Source organism: Podarcis gaigeae (assembly GCF_964106915.1).
Source record: "Podarcis gaigeae genome assembly, chromosome: 18".
Lineage (NCBI taxonomy): Eukaryota > Metazoa > Chordata > Lepidosauria > Squamata > Lacertidae > Podarcis > Podarcis gaigeae.
The window spans coordinates 12,569,775-12,583,014 of NC_139696.1; the positions used below are offsets into that span (position 1 = coordinate 12,569,775).

The window sequence follows — 13,240 nt, forward strand, 5'->3', positions numbered from 1 at the left end:
TCTCAAGAGACTAGTCCTTACTGACTAGGGAAGCCAAGATGATCCAGGTCTGGAAACCAAGCTCTATGAGGAACAGTTGAAGGAGTTGTTTAGCCTGGAAAAGAGGAGACTGAGAGCCATCTTCAAACATCTCAAGGGCTGCCATGTGGAAAAGGGAACAAGCTTGTTCTCTCATGCTCTGGAGGGTAGGACTCGAACCCATGGCTTCAAGTGACAAGAAAGGAGATTCTGACTAAACAACAGGAAGAACTTTCTGACAGCAAGAGCTGATCGACAGTGGAATGGTCTCCCTGGGAAGGTTCAGGACTCTTCTTCCGTGGAGGTTTTTAAGCACAGGTGGGATGGCATCTGTCCTGGATGCTTGAGCTGCGATTCCTGCACCCCAGGGGGTTGGACCGGATGACCCACAATTCTCTCATTCTGTGCTGTGGCAGAAGGAGGAATTATTAATTTGCCTCCTGGCAGTGGGTGCTGCCCTGCACTTGGCCACCAGAGGGCGGGCTCGCTCCTCTGGAGTTTGCAGGGTGCTGGGTGCGAGTGCACAACAAAACTACTCTCTGGTCCCCATCATGTGCACGGCTGATTCTCGCGACCCCCAGTCATCGTACCCACCCCAAAATTGTCCCCATAAATAAATACATACTGCAAATCCGCTTAATTAAATTTGTTCAATTTAATATCATTTGCATGTCTAGTTAGCTTCCTTGCTGCCTCGGGGTTCCAACCACTTTGTCCTCCCAACCCTCCTGTGAGGCAGGTCAGGCCAGGAAATAATAACTGGTCATTCAATGAACAATGTGGCAGGAGGGATTTGAACCCAGAGCCCACTGCTAGGCCGTCACTCTAACCATACTGCTTCTCACTTGTCTTAATTTAATTTATTTTTAAGTTGCAACCTCAGATATGTAAATAGGTCATAAAATCTGTGAAAGAGATCAGAGAGATCAACTTCTCTATTTTGTGTGACCCTAGAACTTTCGGGGGGGGGGCGAGTTAGACAATTATGTGGAGCGGCAGCAGGTTCTAAGTGCACAAGGTCTTGGCCAGGTATAAAGAATAACATTATCATTATTATTAATAATAAGCCGCCTACAACAAATGTATGGAACTCACTGCCACAAGATGTGTGGCTACCAGTTTTTAGGGGGTTTTACATGGGGGGGGCCTTAAGGCAAATCCATGGTGGGAGAGGGAGAATCCTGCCAGCAGCCCTTAGTCACCAGAGCCCCCAGGCTCAGGGAGAGTCAACAGACCAGCGGCGTTTCGTCTTGTGGGCTCCCTGGAGATGCCAGATGGTTCTTGGCCTGTTCTGTTCCTGGAGCAAGCCTTACTCTTTGAGCAATCCTCCAGCTCCAGGAGCAATCTACCTTGCCATGTTGACTGGAGAGGTTGTTTTCCTCCTGACCTTTGGAACTCCCTGCCTATTGACATCAGGCAGACTCATTCACTGGACTCTTTTTGGTGCCTTTTAAAAGCACCTTTGCCCACTGGTTCAGAAAGCTGATGCATGTTTTAATCTGCTTTTCCTCTTCTGTTGCTTAACTTATAATTTCTGCCTTAATAAGTCTATTTCCTTCAGTTTCTAGAATGGTAGTCGGAAGGGACCCTGAAGGTCATCCAGTCCAACCCCTGCAATGTGCAACGTGAGGATCGAACCCCAAACCCTCAGATTGAGTCTCATGCTCTTTTGACTGAGTGGTCCAGTTTACTAATTCTTCTTATTAATAATTTTTTGGTTTTGTCTTTCCTGTAAACTACTTTGAGGTATTGTTTTTATTTTTTGCAGTGCATAAATTTCATGAAATAAAGAAATAGAGGTCTGGGGGGGGGGGGTCGGGGGTCGTCTGACCGTCCCCTGCTGGAGACAGGGAGGTGGGTTGGGTGGGTCTGATCCCGGCCGGTCCTGGTTCCTCCTTCTCCATCACATCTCCTCTTGCTCATAGACATAATTCACGCTCGAAAACAGCACTTTTTGTCCCCATCCGAACCGGGCTGGGTTTGCTGAGTCGGGGCTGAGTCATCTCTCCTGCGCGGCGCGGTTGTAAAACCGGATCGTCTCTGGGTGCAAGCGGGGTCAAGCCGCGTGCCAGACCGATGGCTGACCCGTCACCCACTTTGGCAGGGGTCCGACTCGCCGCCAAAAAAGGAGAGCAGAGCTCTGCGCCTTTATTTCCTGAGTCGGGGAGTTGCACAGATCCTGCGTCTCGCCAGCTCGGTCGGGGGCGCGTTTGCTCCGGAGCAAAACTGACACTGTGGGATTTTGCAATTAGTGAAACCAGTGAAATTACTAGGGCGTTTGTCTGTTTTTAAGGGTGGTGGGGGAGGTCAGAGAGAGAGAAAGAGAGAGAGAGAGAGAGAGAATGGGGTTTTGAAGAAAAAAGTGCAATTTACAAAGTGGACTTCAGGCCTGGGGGGGCGCGGGGTTGGGGGGGTTGTATTAGGGAGAGGTTTTTTGAGGGGTGGATGGAGCTCGCAAGCTGCATGCGTGGCTTTTCTCCCCACACACCCGAGAAAAAATGTGCAAGCTCCAGCGAGTGAGTCAGAGGAGTGTGAAACCACGAGTGATATTTGCACAGCCCACGCCACGCGCCCGGCTGCTCCTCCTCCTCCTTGCATAGTGGGGAGGGGGCACAGCGCCCCGACTGGCCCACTACCCTCATCAAAGCCCACTTTTATTTTCGCTCTCTCCGTTGCCTGCAAACACGTCTCTTTTATTTGAGTGCAACAGGTTTGCATAAAAAAAATAATCCCAATGATTTTGAAGAAAGAAAAGCGACCCCAACGGTTTTGTAGGGAAAGCCTATCCGTGCATGCTGATCCAACCGCCTTGCGTAATTTATTTTTGCAATTACTATAAATTTGGCGCTGTGTGTTGCATTGCTTCTTTTTACGCGATTGCTGCTGTTCTTATTAATTCCTATTTCGTCCTGGCTCCCTCCGATTGCAAAACAGGGGCGCGCAGCCAGAAAGCTCCCCATTGCGCCCGGCCCTATTTTCTGTGGAAATCTTCTCCTAAGCAGGAACTGCTGCTGCTGCTGAGAAAAATAAACCGAAACTCGCTTCTTCTTTTTTAAGGGGGGGGGGGTGGAAAAGAAAAAACAAACACGCAATTCTTTGAAGCAGCAAAAAACAGACGCGCAAGAGCAAAGCGCCTCCGTCGGACTTTTCCGAGTTGCAACATTTCTCCTCCCCCACGTGGTGGCTCCTGCGCGCCTCCGCCAATCCGGGGGCTCCCGGAGCCGACCCTTGTGGCTCGAGAGCCAATCAGAAGGAGGAAAGGACCATTTCGAGCCCCGCCCCTCCTGGGGAGGTTATAAAAAGCGCCGTCAGCTGTTCTGGCCGAGTCAGAATCCGATCCGACGCCGAAGCAGCGTCTGTGCTGGACTGGATCTTAATTTCTCTTGTTGTGCATTGTTATTTTTCCTCCACCACTTTGGAAATCGCCTTGTCCTTCCGCTGGGATTTATTCGCAGGACCTTCTGGATTTTCTGGCTTGCTTTGCTGGAAGAAAGGAAGGAAAGGAAGAAAAAACCCACCAATTTTTCTGGCATTACCTGGACTGGTTTTTTCCCCCTTTTGCGCCACTGTGGATTATAATTGCAACATGACTCTGGAAGAGCTGGTGTCTTGCGATAACACAGAAAACAAGTAAGTTTGTGTCTGGGGGGGGGGGGGGAGTGGAGTGGAAGTTTCTGCTCTGGATTTTTTTGCTCCTGGTGCCAAAATCTCATTTGTTCTCTCCCTTCTTCTCCCCCAAAGGATGAAGTCAGTAAGTGAAGCTGTGGAGCAGCTCCTGGTGGCCGCCCAGAGGCAGGGGGCCTTGACAGTTGGGGTCTACGAGTCTGCCAAACTCATGAATGTGTAAGTCATTTTTTATTGCATTTTTCTGGCTCCAGTAAGTGACTCTTGTGGTTTGTGTGTGTGTTTCAAAAGCAAGGCTTTGTCTGTGCTGCCAGTTTAGTTCAAATTCACAGGGCGTGCGAATCGTTGCTTTTTGAAACATACAAGCAACTATATTCATTTATTTTCAGAAATGGATAAATTTCGTTGCAAGTGGGGGGAGGCAACTTTGATTTGCATCTAGGAAAGCCAAACCTTGCAACAATAAAAAAGTAAAAAACAGAAAACAAAAAGTAACTTACTTATAAGATGTAACTATAGAAATAGATGGAAACAGATAACTTTTAGTATATACACTTTTGTAACTAAAAAATAAAGCATGTAGCTTTTTAATGGGCAACTAAAATGCACATCTTCCTAATAGGTAGCTAAGATTGTGTAGCATTTTAATAAGTAGCTAAAATAAAATATGTAACATTTTAATAGGTAGATAAAATAGAGTGTGTAACTTTTTAATAGGGGGCTAAAATGAAGCCAAATTTGCAAATGGACTAAGGGAGGGGTGGAGGAAGGCCCTGGTTTGGGACTTGGGCTGGAAAGAGCCACCCTTAACTCTCCTGCCCCTTCCTCTCCCCAGGGACCCGGACAGCGTGGTCCTCTGCCTGCTGGCCATCGATGAAGAAGACGAGGATGACATTGCCCTGCAGATCCACTTCACGCTCATCCAGGCCTTTTGCTGTGACAACGACATCAACATCTTGCGCGTGTCCGGCATGGAGCGGCTGGCGGCCGTGCTGGGAGACGGCTCCCAGGACACCACGGAGCCACAGGACCTGCATTGCATCCTGGTGACGGTGAGTTGAGCTGGCAGCGCCCACGTGGCCCTGGCATGCCCGAGTTTTCCTGGGACGGCGCCAGGAGAGGAGCCTCACCAGCTGCACATGCAGGACTCGCCTGGTCGGGAAAGGGGGGGGGTGCAGGCCGGGCGGGCACAAGGAGGCCGGGCACAAGGAGCATCGGGATCAATGGAGTGCCCCTCTGGGGGTGAAGCCAAATGCTGCGTTAGCACCACCAAAGTGACCCTCTGGGGCCCAAGCCTGGGCAGTGTTTCTGGTGGTCCACAAGCAGGGGGAAATGCCCAGCCTGCAAGCCTTAGCCTTGCTACAGCAGGGGAGAGATGGGTGCTTTCATGCTGCATCCTGCAGTTTTATAGTGTTTTGTTTCTTAAAAAGAGAAGTTCTGGAGGTGGACAAATGTGAGGGACAGCTTTTGAGGAGGTCGGCCATCATGTCCTAGCCGGCGGTCATGTATGGTCCTTGGGAGGCCCTTCCTACTATGGGAAGGGGGCATATCACCCCAACATGTCTAGGGGGGAAGGGAATAGTCTGTTGTCTCAGCGCCATTTGGGAAACTGACAAGCTCCCCTGACTGGCCCAGATCGGAATGTCCTCCTTCCTCCAGGGAGGGGAGGAATTCCTGAAATGTCATTTTTGCTCCTGTGTGTGTGTGTGTGAGAGAGAGAGAGAGAGAGAGAGGGGGGGGGGACATGCGCAGTTTAGCCCAGCCAGATGTGAGCTGTGTAAACAGCACTTCCTGAGCTGCCTTCTGGATTGCAAGATGGGGGCAGAGTGCTTTTCTTATTATCTATTTGCCATGTTTATATGCCCTCCAAGAAGATACAGGCCCCTCAAGGTGTCATATGCAGTTCTCCTCCACTCCCTCGCTCAGTCCCCACAACACCCCTGTGAGGTAGGCTAGGAAGAGAGGTATAGTAACTGCTCACCCCCTGAGCTTCATGGCCAAATGCAGGGATTTGAACCCTGGTCTCTCCTGGGTCCTTGTATTCTGACATTCTGAAAAGGATCTTGTTTTTGCAACTGGAGGTTTCATGTGTCTTCCCTCCCCGCTCTCTCCCACAGAACCCGCACACGGATTCCTGGAAGACCCAGGGTCTGGCAGAGGTTGCCAGCTACTGTGAAGAGAGTCGCTGCAACAACGAGTGGGTGCCCTATATCACCCTCCAGGCTCGCTGAGCCGCCCCACGATGCCAGCTTGCCAACTGGGAAAAATAAACCGAGAAGGGAAGAGAAAGCGTTCTCTTTTGTTATTGTTGTTAAGAAAAAAACTAACCGAAACCACGACTGGCCGCCCCAGCAGAAGCAGAGTGGTGGGTGGTGAGTCAGAGAGAAGAGGCGATGATGGTGAGGATGATGGTGACGAGAGCAAGATGATCTCTCAGAGGAGGAGGCTGCCTGGTGCGTCAGCTGACTGCTCAGCAGGAGGAGGAAGAGGAAGAGGAGGGCCGCGCCTTCCTTTGTGGGATCTGCTGCCTTGGGGAGGATTGCACAGATGCCCTCTTGCCAAGAGAAGGGCAGACGGAAGCAGAATCCTCAGCGTCTGCGGGACAGCTTTTTTAAAAAAAAGACAGTTTGCAAATGAACTCCTTTTTTAAAAAATTAAAAAATGAACTGGATGCAGAGAAGTTCTTATTTATCTATTTAAGAGAAAAAACACGCAAAATGACTTTTTTGCACTGAGAGAGAATCGAATACATCTATATATTCTTATATCTGATTTTAAAAGCTGCAATAAAAAAATTTGTTACCTTCTGAAAGTGAAGCGTGACCTGTGTTTCTTGAATCTGCCATCTCGTTTGCCAACCTGGTGGTGTGCTCAGAGGCTTTTTTGAGCTGCAGGGGTGGGGCGTGTTTGCAGCCTTGGAGCACACCAGCTTTGCAAAGGCAGACTTTTTTCCATCGAGTTGGGAGGGACCCCTGAGGGTCATCTTGCCCAACCCCCAGCAATGCAGTCCTCAACAGGGTCTTGAGGTCATTGCCCTGCAAACAGCTGGTCACCTGAATTCTTTGTGGTTGAACAAAAGACTTCAAAGTAATGCATTGATTGATTGATTGATTGATTGATTGATTGATTGATTGATGTTTGACTTATTTGAATGAAAAGTGGCATTAAAAAATATAATGAGTTGCAGAGTGGCTTACGAACAATGAATAACAATGATAGAACATAATAGAAATACAGCATAAATCAAATGGAATCATATAGAATAATTAACAAATCTTCACTGAAAAAATTGCAATCTATAAAACACAGTTAACAAAGCAACAATGGAAAAATAAGCTAAGCATCACAATTACTCATTTAGCATTGAGGAATACACTATGTAGGAACTGTCCAATTTCTCCAGCAAGGCCTGCAAGTCCCTCCTCTTTATCGAAAGCCCTTTCTGGTGGGTTAAATACTTTGCAGCTCTAAAATGGTTTTGCCCGAGATCAAAACTATTGGATCATACTTGATCTCACCCCATTTGGTGCTCATGAAACAAAGAGTCCTTATAGCAGTTCCAAAGCCTCTTTAGAGGAATGTTATTTTTAAAAAAGAAAATCTGGGGGTGATCTCTGCAAAACAAAATTCTAAGGATTGCTGGGAGAGGGAGTTGTAACCTGCTGAAGTCAGACTTGTGTCAGGTGTTTGGAGTCATTTACAAATGGCCAAATAAAGCAGCATCGCCTCTTCTTCTTGCCTTAACCTGCCCTCAAATGCTGTGGTTTGCGGGGAGCAGAAGTCAAGAAGGGGAGCCCCTGATGCCGGGAGAGCAAACTTATTAATAATTGCATTTATAGCCCAGCTTCTCTTTATTCCGGAGAGCTCATTTAATCCCACGACCCTGTGAAGTAGGCCAGGCCAAGAGACAGTGAGCTGCCCCAAAGGTCAAGCTTCACAGCCAAACAGGAATTTGAACCCAAATCCCAGCCTGACCCTTGAACCACTACACGGCACTGCCTTTCAAACTGCCTCACTGACTCCACCACAGTTGGTGCTTTCTGAAAAATCTGCCAGTGTCTCAATGGCCAAAGCCCAGGCTTGTTCCTCGGTCACAAGTGTGCAAAATCCGCATTCTGAGCTGGTCACCCGGCCTGGGAGGGGGGTGGCTGGACTTTATAAAAATTGCTCTGACTTCACAAGAGCCCTGTGACCATCATTCCTGTTTCACAGAAGAGCAACGGGGGTTTCACAACCCTGTGACTCGCTAGTGGCAGGTGGTCTCTGACACCAAGTAACTGAGCAAAAATGCATAAATCTGAGTCAGGTATCCACTGGAAATGCAAAGAAGTCAAAGGTACTTTTTACTATACGTGGTGGACATTTCGAGTGGCTAAGGGTTTGGGGGAGATGGTTTACAATGAGGTAAAGAAAATATTTAAGGCAACTCTTCAAAAAAAAAAACCAGAAGTCAGTCCATTACGGATAACTGAGATGAATATTCCAAAAAGGCAGACAAGCTTATTTCTATATGAAGTAACGGCAGTGAGGGTATTATGTATGCAAAAATGGCAAGAGGAGGCGACACCTTCCAAAGGAGAGGGGCAGATAAAATGGACAGAATATGACGAACTATAAAAATTAGAGATCAAGAAGAGGCAGATTTTAGGGAGGATTGGAAAGCTTTTGTACAAGAACTGCAAGCTCAGAACCTTGATATTCTTTATTGAAAAATAAAAAGTACAAAGTACAAGTGCACAGAACAAGATAAGACACAAAAATGAAGAAACTAGAGATAGTACTCATGTAGAAAACTAAACAGAACAGAACGACAATATTGTGTACATTGCAAAAATAAAAAGCATTTTTATTGTAATTAACCAGACCTTAACCTAATATGGTATTTATAAAAATGAATTCCAAATATTGTCAAATTTGTCCATGACAAGTCTGTTTGTGTCTGCAACTTGTTCATGTGTAGCAAGTTCGTACTACTACTACTACTACTACTAATAATAATAATAATAATAATTTTATCATTTATATGCTGCCCATCTGACTGGGTTGCCCAGGCAACTCTGGGAGGCTCCCAACAAAATATTAAAAGCACAATAAAACATCGACCATGAAAAACTTCCCTGAAGATATCCAATCCAATTGTTAAAGGGAGTCGCATTTGCCCTTAATACAGCAAAAAGACAGATACTGATGACCTGGAAAAATAGAATCACAGACTTGTAGAGCTGAAAGGGACCCCCAAAGGTCATCTTGTCCAACCCCCGCAAGGCAGGAATGGCAGACACAGAATCCCTGCCGGATGCCCATTCCACCTCTGTTTAAAAACCTCCAGCGAAGGAGAGTCCACCCCCACCAGAAGGCTGTGTTTGCAACAAGATGCAGGAAACCTGCATTGCAGGGGCTTTGGCAAGCTGACCCTCAAAGAGTCCCTTCCAACACTACAGTTCTGTGGTTTTGTAACCCATGAAATCCATGCCGGCCAGAGAACAGTCCTTATTGCTTTATGATGCTGCAAAGACTCTCTTGTTGCCCTTGCAGCAAAACACTTAACCAAGTGGTGGTGTTTTCCTTGTAAACTCTTTTCCACAAGCCACTAGCCCTCAAGATGGCTTAGAAGGAGAGGCCTGGCAGCATCTCAAGAGGCAGGAGTTCCCTCAATCCAGAGAGAAAGAAGTCTTAGCAATCAGCAAAGGTTTTTGCCCCTCCTTAAGAAACCACAGGAGAGAGGATTATGTGAAGAAGATGCACCCCAATATGCAAAAGAATTAAACATTTGCATACTTATTCTCTCCCACCCACTTCTCAGGCTCTCCTCTTTCAAGCTTGTCTCTGCAGATTCCAACACGACAGAAAGTTTTTGCTGCAAGGTGGATTTTTTTTCCTTTTTCTGTCTTTCTCTTTCAAAACCCCCTTTAAAAATATATTTTTTCTATTAGATTATTTCAAATGCAAAGCAACAAGGTAAAATAACCTAGAAGCAAGGCCAAATTTCCGAACCCTTCCTCAGGCCATGAATTCGGGGGGGGGGGCTTGCTCAGTGTGCGCCCCAAAAAGGAGTCACCGAAACATGGGTCTTTCCAGACGCAGCAGCCTTGGGTGAGGGTGTTCCCGCTGCTGATCACGCAGTTTCTGGCTTTTCAGCGTCAGTTGGGGGGTTTCTTTTCCCCTTTGCAATGCTGTTGTAGGTGGAAAGAGAGCGATAAAAAGCCACCTTTCCTTTCCCCCGAGGTGTGACCCACTCACAAACACACGCAGGCAGCCTCCTCAACCGCAGGCCCAGCTCTCTCTGGCGTGTTTTCCTGTAAGCCGCAGATGAGATCTGGGCTGGCAACCCACACGTGGGGGGGCCCATGGCTCCCCACCCCCACCCCACTCACCACCCACTGGGTGACCAGCGTGGGGAAGCCCCTGCTGCAGGGGGAGTTTCTGAACTTTGAAGTCTGATTTTTTTTTTTACTTGTTCCACTACTTAGCAGAGAAAGCGCTGGTGCAAAATGACGGGTGCAGTGGAGTGGTTGCTTAGCACGCAAAAGAGGGTTGGGCTAGATGGCCCCTGGGGACCTCACTCAGCTCTACAATTCTAGGATGCAATGGGTTTTGGGGTTTGGGAGCGGGGAAGGGCAGGTTCTGGAGCGGATGGGAGCAGGAATTAAGGGAAATGGTGGTCTAACTCTGCAAAAGGTGAACCTCAGTCAGGAAGGAGCCCCTGCAGAAAAGGCCCTTCCTCCTCAGATCAAGTTTACTCAGGAGTAAATCTCACTGGCTGAGGGCTGGGGGAGCGTCCAGGCTGAAGCCAGCTTTTTGCAAAAGTTGGAGCCTGTGAGCTGCTCCTGTTTGGCTCTGTACCACCAAGTGGGGACGACTCCACTGTCTTGTTGCTGTTAGAAGTGCAGGAGCACACAGGCTCCCCGGTCAGCAGGACGCCTGCATTGCCTTTTGCAGCTCAAGTGACTTTGCATATTTCTCCCCCCCCCCCCCCCAGTTTCGGATTTTGCAAAGGGCTCCACCCAAAGACACACACACAGTTACTATCCTTTGCAGAAAACTCAGAAGGCCACATTTTGCTAAAATCGGTGGCCTATCTTGGACCCACCTGGCTTCTGGTCCTGGCTGGCCTCCCTGCAGAAGTGGGAAACAGCCAGGGATTTCCCCCGGAAGGAAGAGATTTCAAGCACACAGAGGAAATAGGGCGAAGTTTAAGACATCAGAGAGGGAGAGAGAGCTATGCAAATACAGTCATCAAGCCAAAAAAGCAAAGCCCCGACCTTCAGAAAGGCTCCAGTTTCTGAGGAGGCTGTTTGCCATGGCCAGATGGAGCCTCCACACCCAAGGAAGTCTATCTCTAAATGCCAGGTGCCAGGGATGGAACACACACTTCTCAAATGTTTAGCTCCTGGCATGTCCTTGCTCTGTCTGTGCCTTTCGGGATTCAAAGTGAGAATACAATTAAAGCAGGGTGGCAGGTGAAAACCCCCTCCTCCTCCTCCTCCCTTCTCTCTCTCTCTTTCTCTCACTCTCTCTCTTGTTTTAAATCTTCACTGTGTTACAGCTGGAAAGTTTACAATGCTTTGGACTTGCGAAATGAGCATGTGCTGCAGCTCAGCTCTTGCAAAGCACAGCTTAGACTCCCCACACTCAATATCAGTTGTGTTTATAGGCAGACACTATGCAATATGAAAATGATCTCTAGGCAAGGCACCTTGGTCAATGGGAGCTCAGTTCTTGCACATCATGGCTTTGGCTTTGTGGGAGGGTGGTTTGATCCTTCCTAGTAATCTGTCCGTGGAAAATTATGCAATGCAAAATTAACATGCAGTTTAGATGAGCTCTTGCAAAGCACCGGGCGGCGGGGGGCGGAGTGGCTCAGCTCCTGCAATGCATGACTTTGGCCAACACGTGACTTTTGCACACTCATTCTCAATTGTGTTAGAATCATAGAATTGTAGAGCTGGAAGGGACCACAAGGGTCATCTAGCCCAACCTCTGGCAATGCAGGAATCTTCTTGCCCAGTGTGGGGCTCGAACCCATGACCTTGAGATAATGATGGTTAACTAATTTTATTATTTATACGCCAGCCATCTGACTGGGTTGCTCCAGCCACTCTGGGTGGTTCCCTACAAAATATTAAGAACACAAGAAAACATCAAACATTAAAAACTTCCCGCTACAGGGCTGTCTTCCAAAAATCAAAGAGTTGCTTATTTCCTGGACATCTAATGAAGAGTCTCATGCTCTCTCTAATAACATGCACTTGAGCTCTCAACTATATTATAGCTGGAAAGTTTGCAACACTTTTTGACTTGCAAAATGAACATGGTCTGCAGCTCAGCTCTTGCAAAGCACGGCTTGGTGCTTTGCACCAAGTGAAAGTGCCTGCACTTGGTCAATTTTAATTGTGCTATAGCTGGACACCATGAAATACTATATTAAAAATGCAATGCGCCCCATATCTCTTGGCAACAAGCTTTTGTTGACGGGGAGCTCAGCTCTTCCACATCACGTAAGTAATAAATGGCTGTAAGTCACCACCAGTCTCCGTGGGGTGTGTGGGGTTTAACCTTAATATTAATCTGACAGCAGTGCAAAATTAACAAGCACGGCACCCTGGTGCGATGAGGCAGCTCAGCTCTTGCACAGTGCAGCTTTGGCTGGGCTGAGTCCCTAACCAGCAGCCCTCGGCGCCCCGTGCTGCCCTGACCTAGATGGCTCTTGCTCGGCCGGCTCGGCCCTCCGGGAGGGAGAGCAGCCTTCTTCCCTCCTGGCCTCTTGACCAACCTCTTGCAAAGAGGCTGGTGACCTGGATCTGGTTTGCTCACACCCAGAGCTGGTTGCAATTACCTGAAGAGGCTTTTAGAGAACAGGCAGCACCTCACTTTTTGATTGCTCGTGAGGTGCCTGCCATAGTGACTCCCCGCTTTTCCAGGGTGCTCCCCACTATCTTGAAAGGGGGTTGGACTAGATGGCCCTGGGGGGTCCCTTCCAATGTTACAATTATATGATTCTGCTTCTTTCCCCCTAAGAATCTTGGGAGCTGCAGTTTTCAAAGGTTCCGGGAACTGCTCTGAGGGGCCAAACTACAGTTCCCAGAATCATTTGGAGGTAAGAATGTGCATTCAATGGCTTTAAATGTTTGGTGTGTCTCCTAGTCGGGTAGCAACAACAAAACCTGCTAGCACATTTTCAGAGCTCAGCAGGATCAGGCAGGGTCTCAAAATGGATGGAAAACCAGAGGTTTTATTCCTGCATTGCAGGGGGTTGGACTAGATGACCCTCTGGGTTCCTTGCAACTCTAGGATTCTATAATTCCCTTTATCTGTACGCTGAATTTACCTCAAAGGCCTCAGGGAGGTTTAGAACATAGGCTGCGTACATGCCATACATTTAAAGCACACAAACCTCCTCTGAAGATTCCTGGGAACTGCAGTTTGTCAAGGGTGGTGGGAACTGTGGTTCTATGGTGAGCAAACTACAGTTCCCAGGGCACTTTAATTGCATGTTGTGCACAGAACCTGTAATCAGCTTCTTTCCTTCCTCCTCAGCAGCTTATTATGTCTCCCTCACTTGAGGAACAATAATTTTGGGTTGCCTATGGCCACAGTC

At 48.0% G+C, this 13,240-nt stretch overlaps 1 protein-coding gene and 1 long non-coding RNA gene across 2 annotated transcripts in view; both read left to right on the forward strand.

Moving 5' to 3' along the window:
* The window catches only part of LOC310835890, a 230,989-nt gene that overhangs the window by 61,598 nt on the left and 156,151 nt on the right, over positions 1-13,240 (forward strand). The gene's annotated exons all lie outside the window — the stretch shown is intronic.
* GADD45B (growth arrest and DNA damage inducible beta) lies at positions 3,348-6,454 on the forward strand. Its single transcript, XM_083720116.1, has 4 exons — positions 3,348-3,648; positions 3,760-3,861; positions 4,478-4,694; positions 5,760-6,454. Exons 1-4 carry the CDS (start codon positions 3,605-3,607, stop codon positions 5,871-5,873), a joined length of 477 nt encoding a protein of 158 aa, XP_083576242.1. The 5' UTR covers positions 3,348-3,604; the 3' UTR covers positions 5,874-6,454.

Bases quoted from the DNA above. Each gene is read 5' to 3' on its own strand.
- GADD45B (XM_083720116.1), top strand. From the start codon at position 3,605: ATGACTCTGGAAGAGCTGGTGTCTTGCGATAACACAGAAAACAA. The intron at 3,862-4,477 runs GTAAGTCATTTT...TCCTCTCCCCAG, and splicing joins TCTGCCAAACTCATGAATGT to GGACCCGGACAGCGTGGTCC. The intron at 4,695-5,759 runs GTGAGTTGAGCT...TCTCTCCCACAG, and splicing joins TGCATTGCATCCTGGTGACG to AACCCGCACACGGATTCCTG.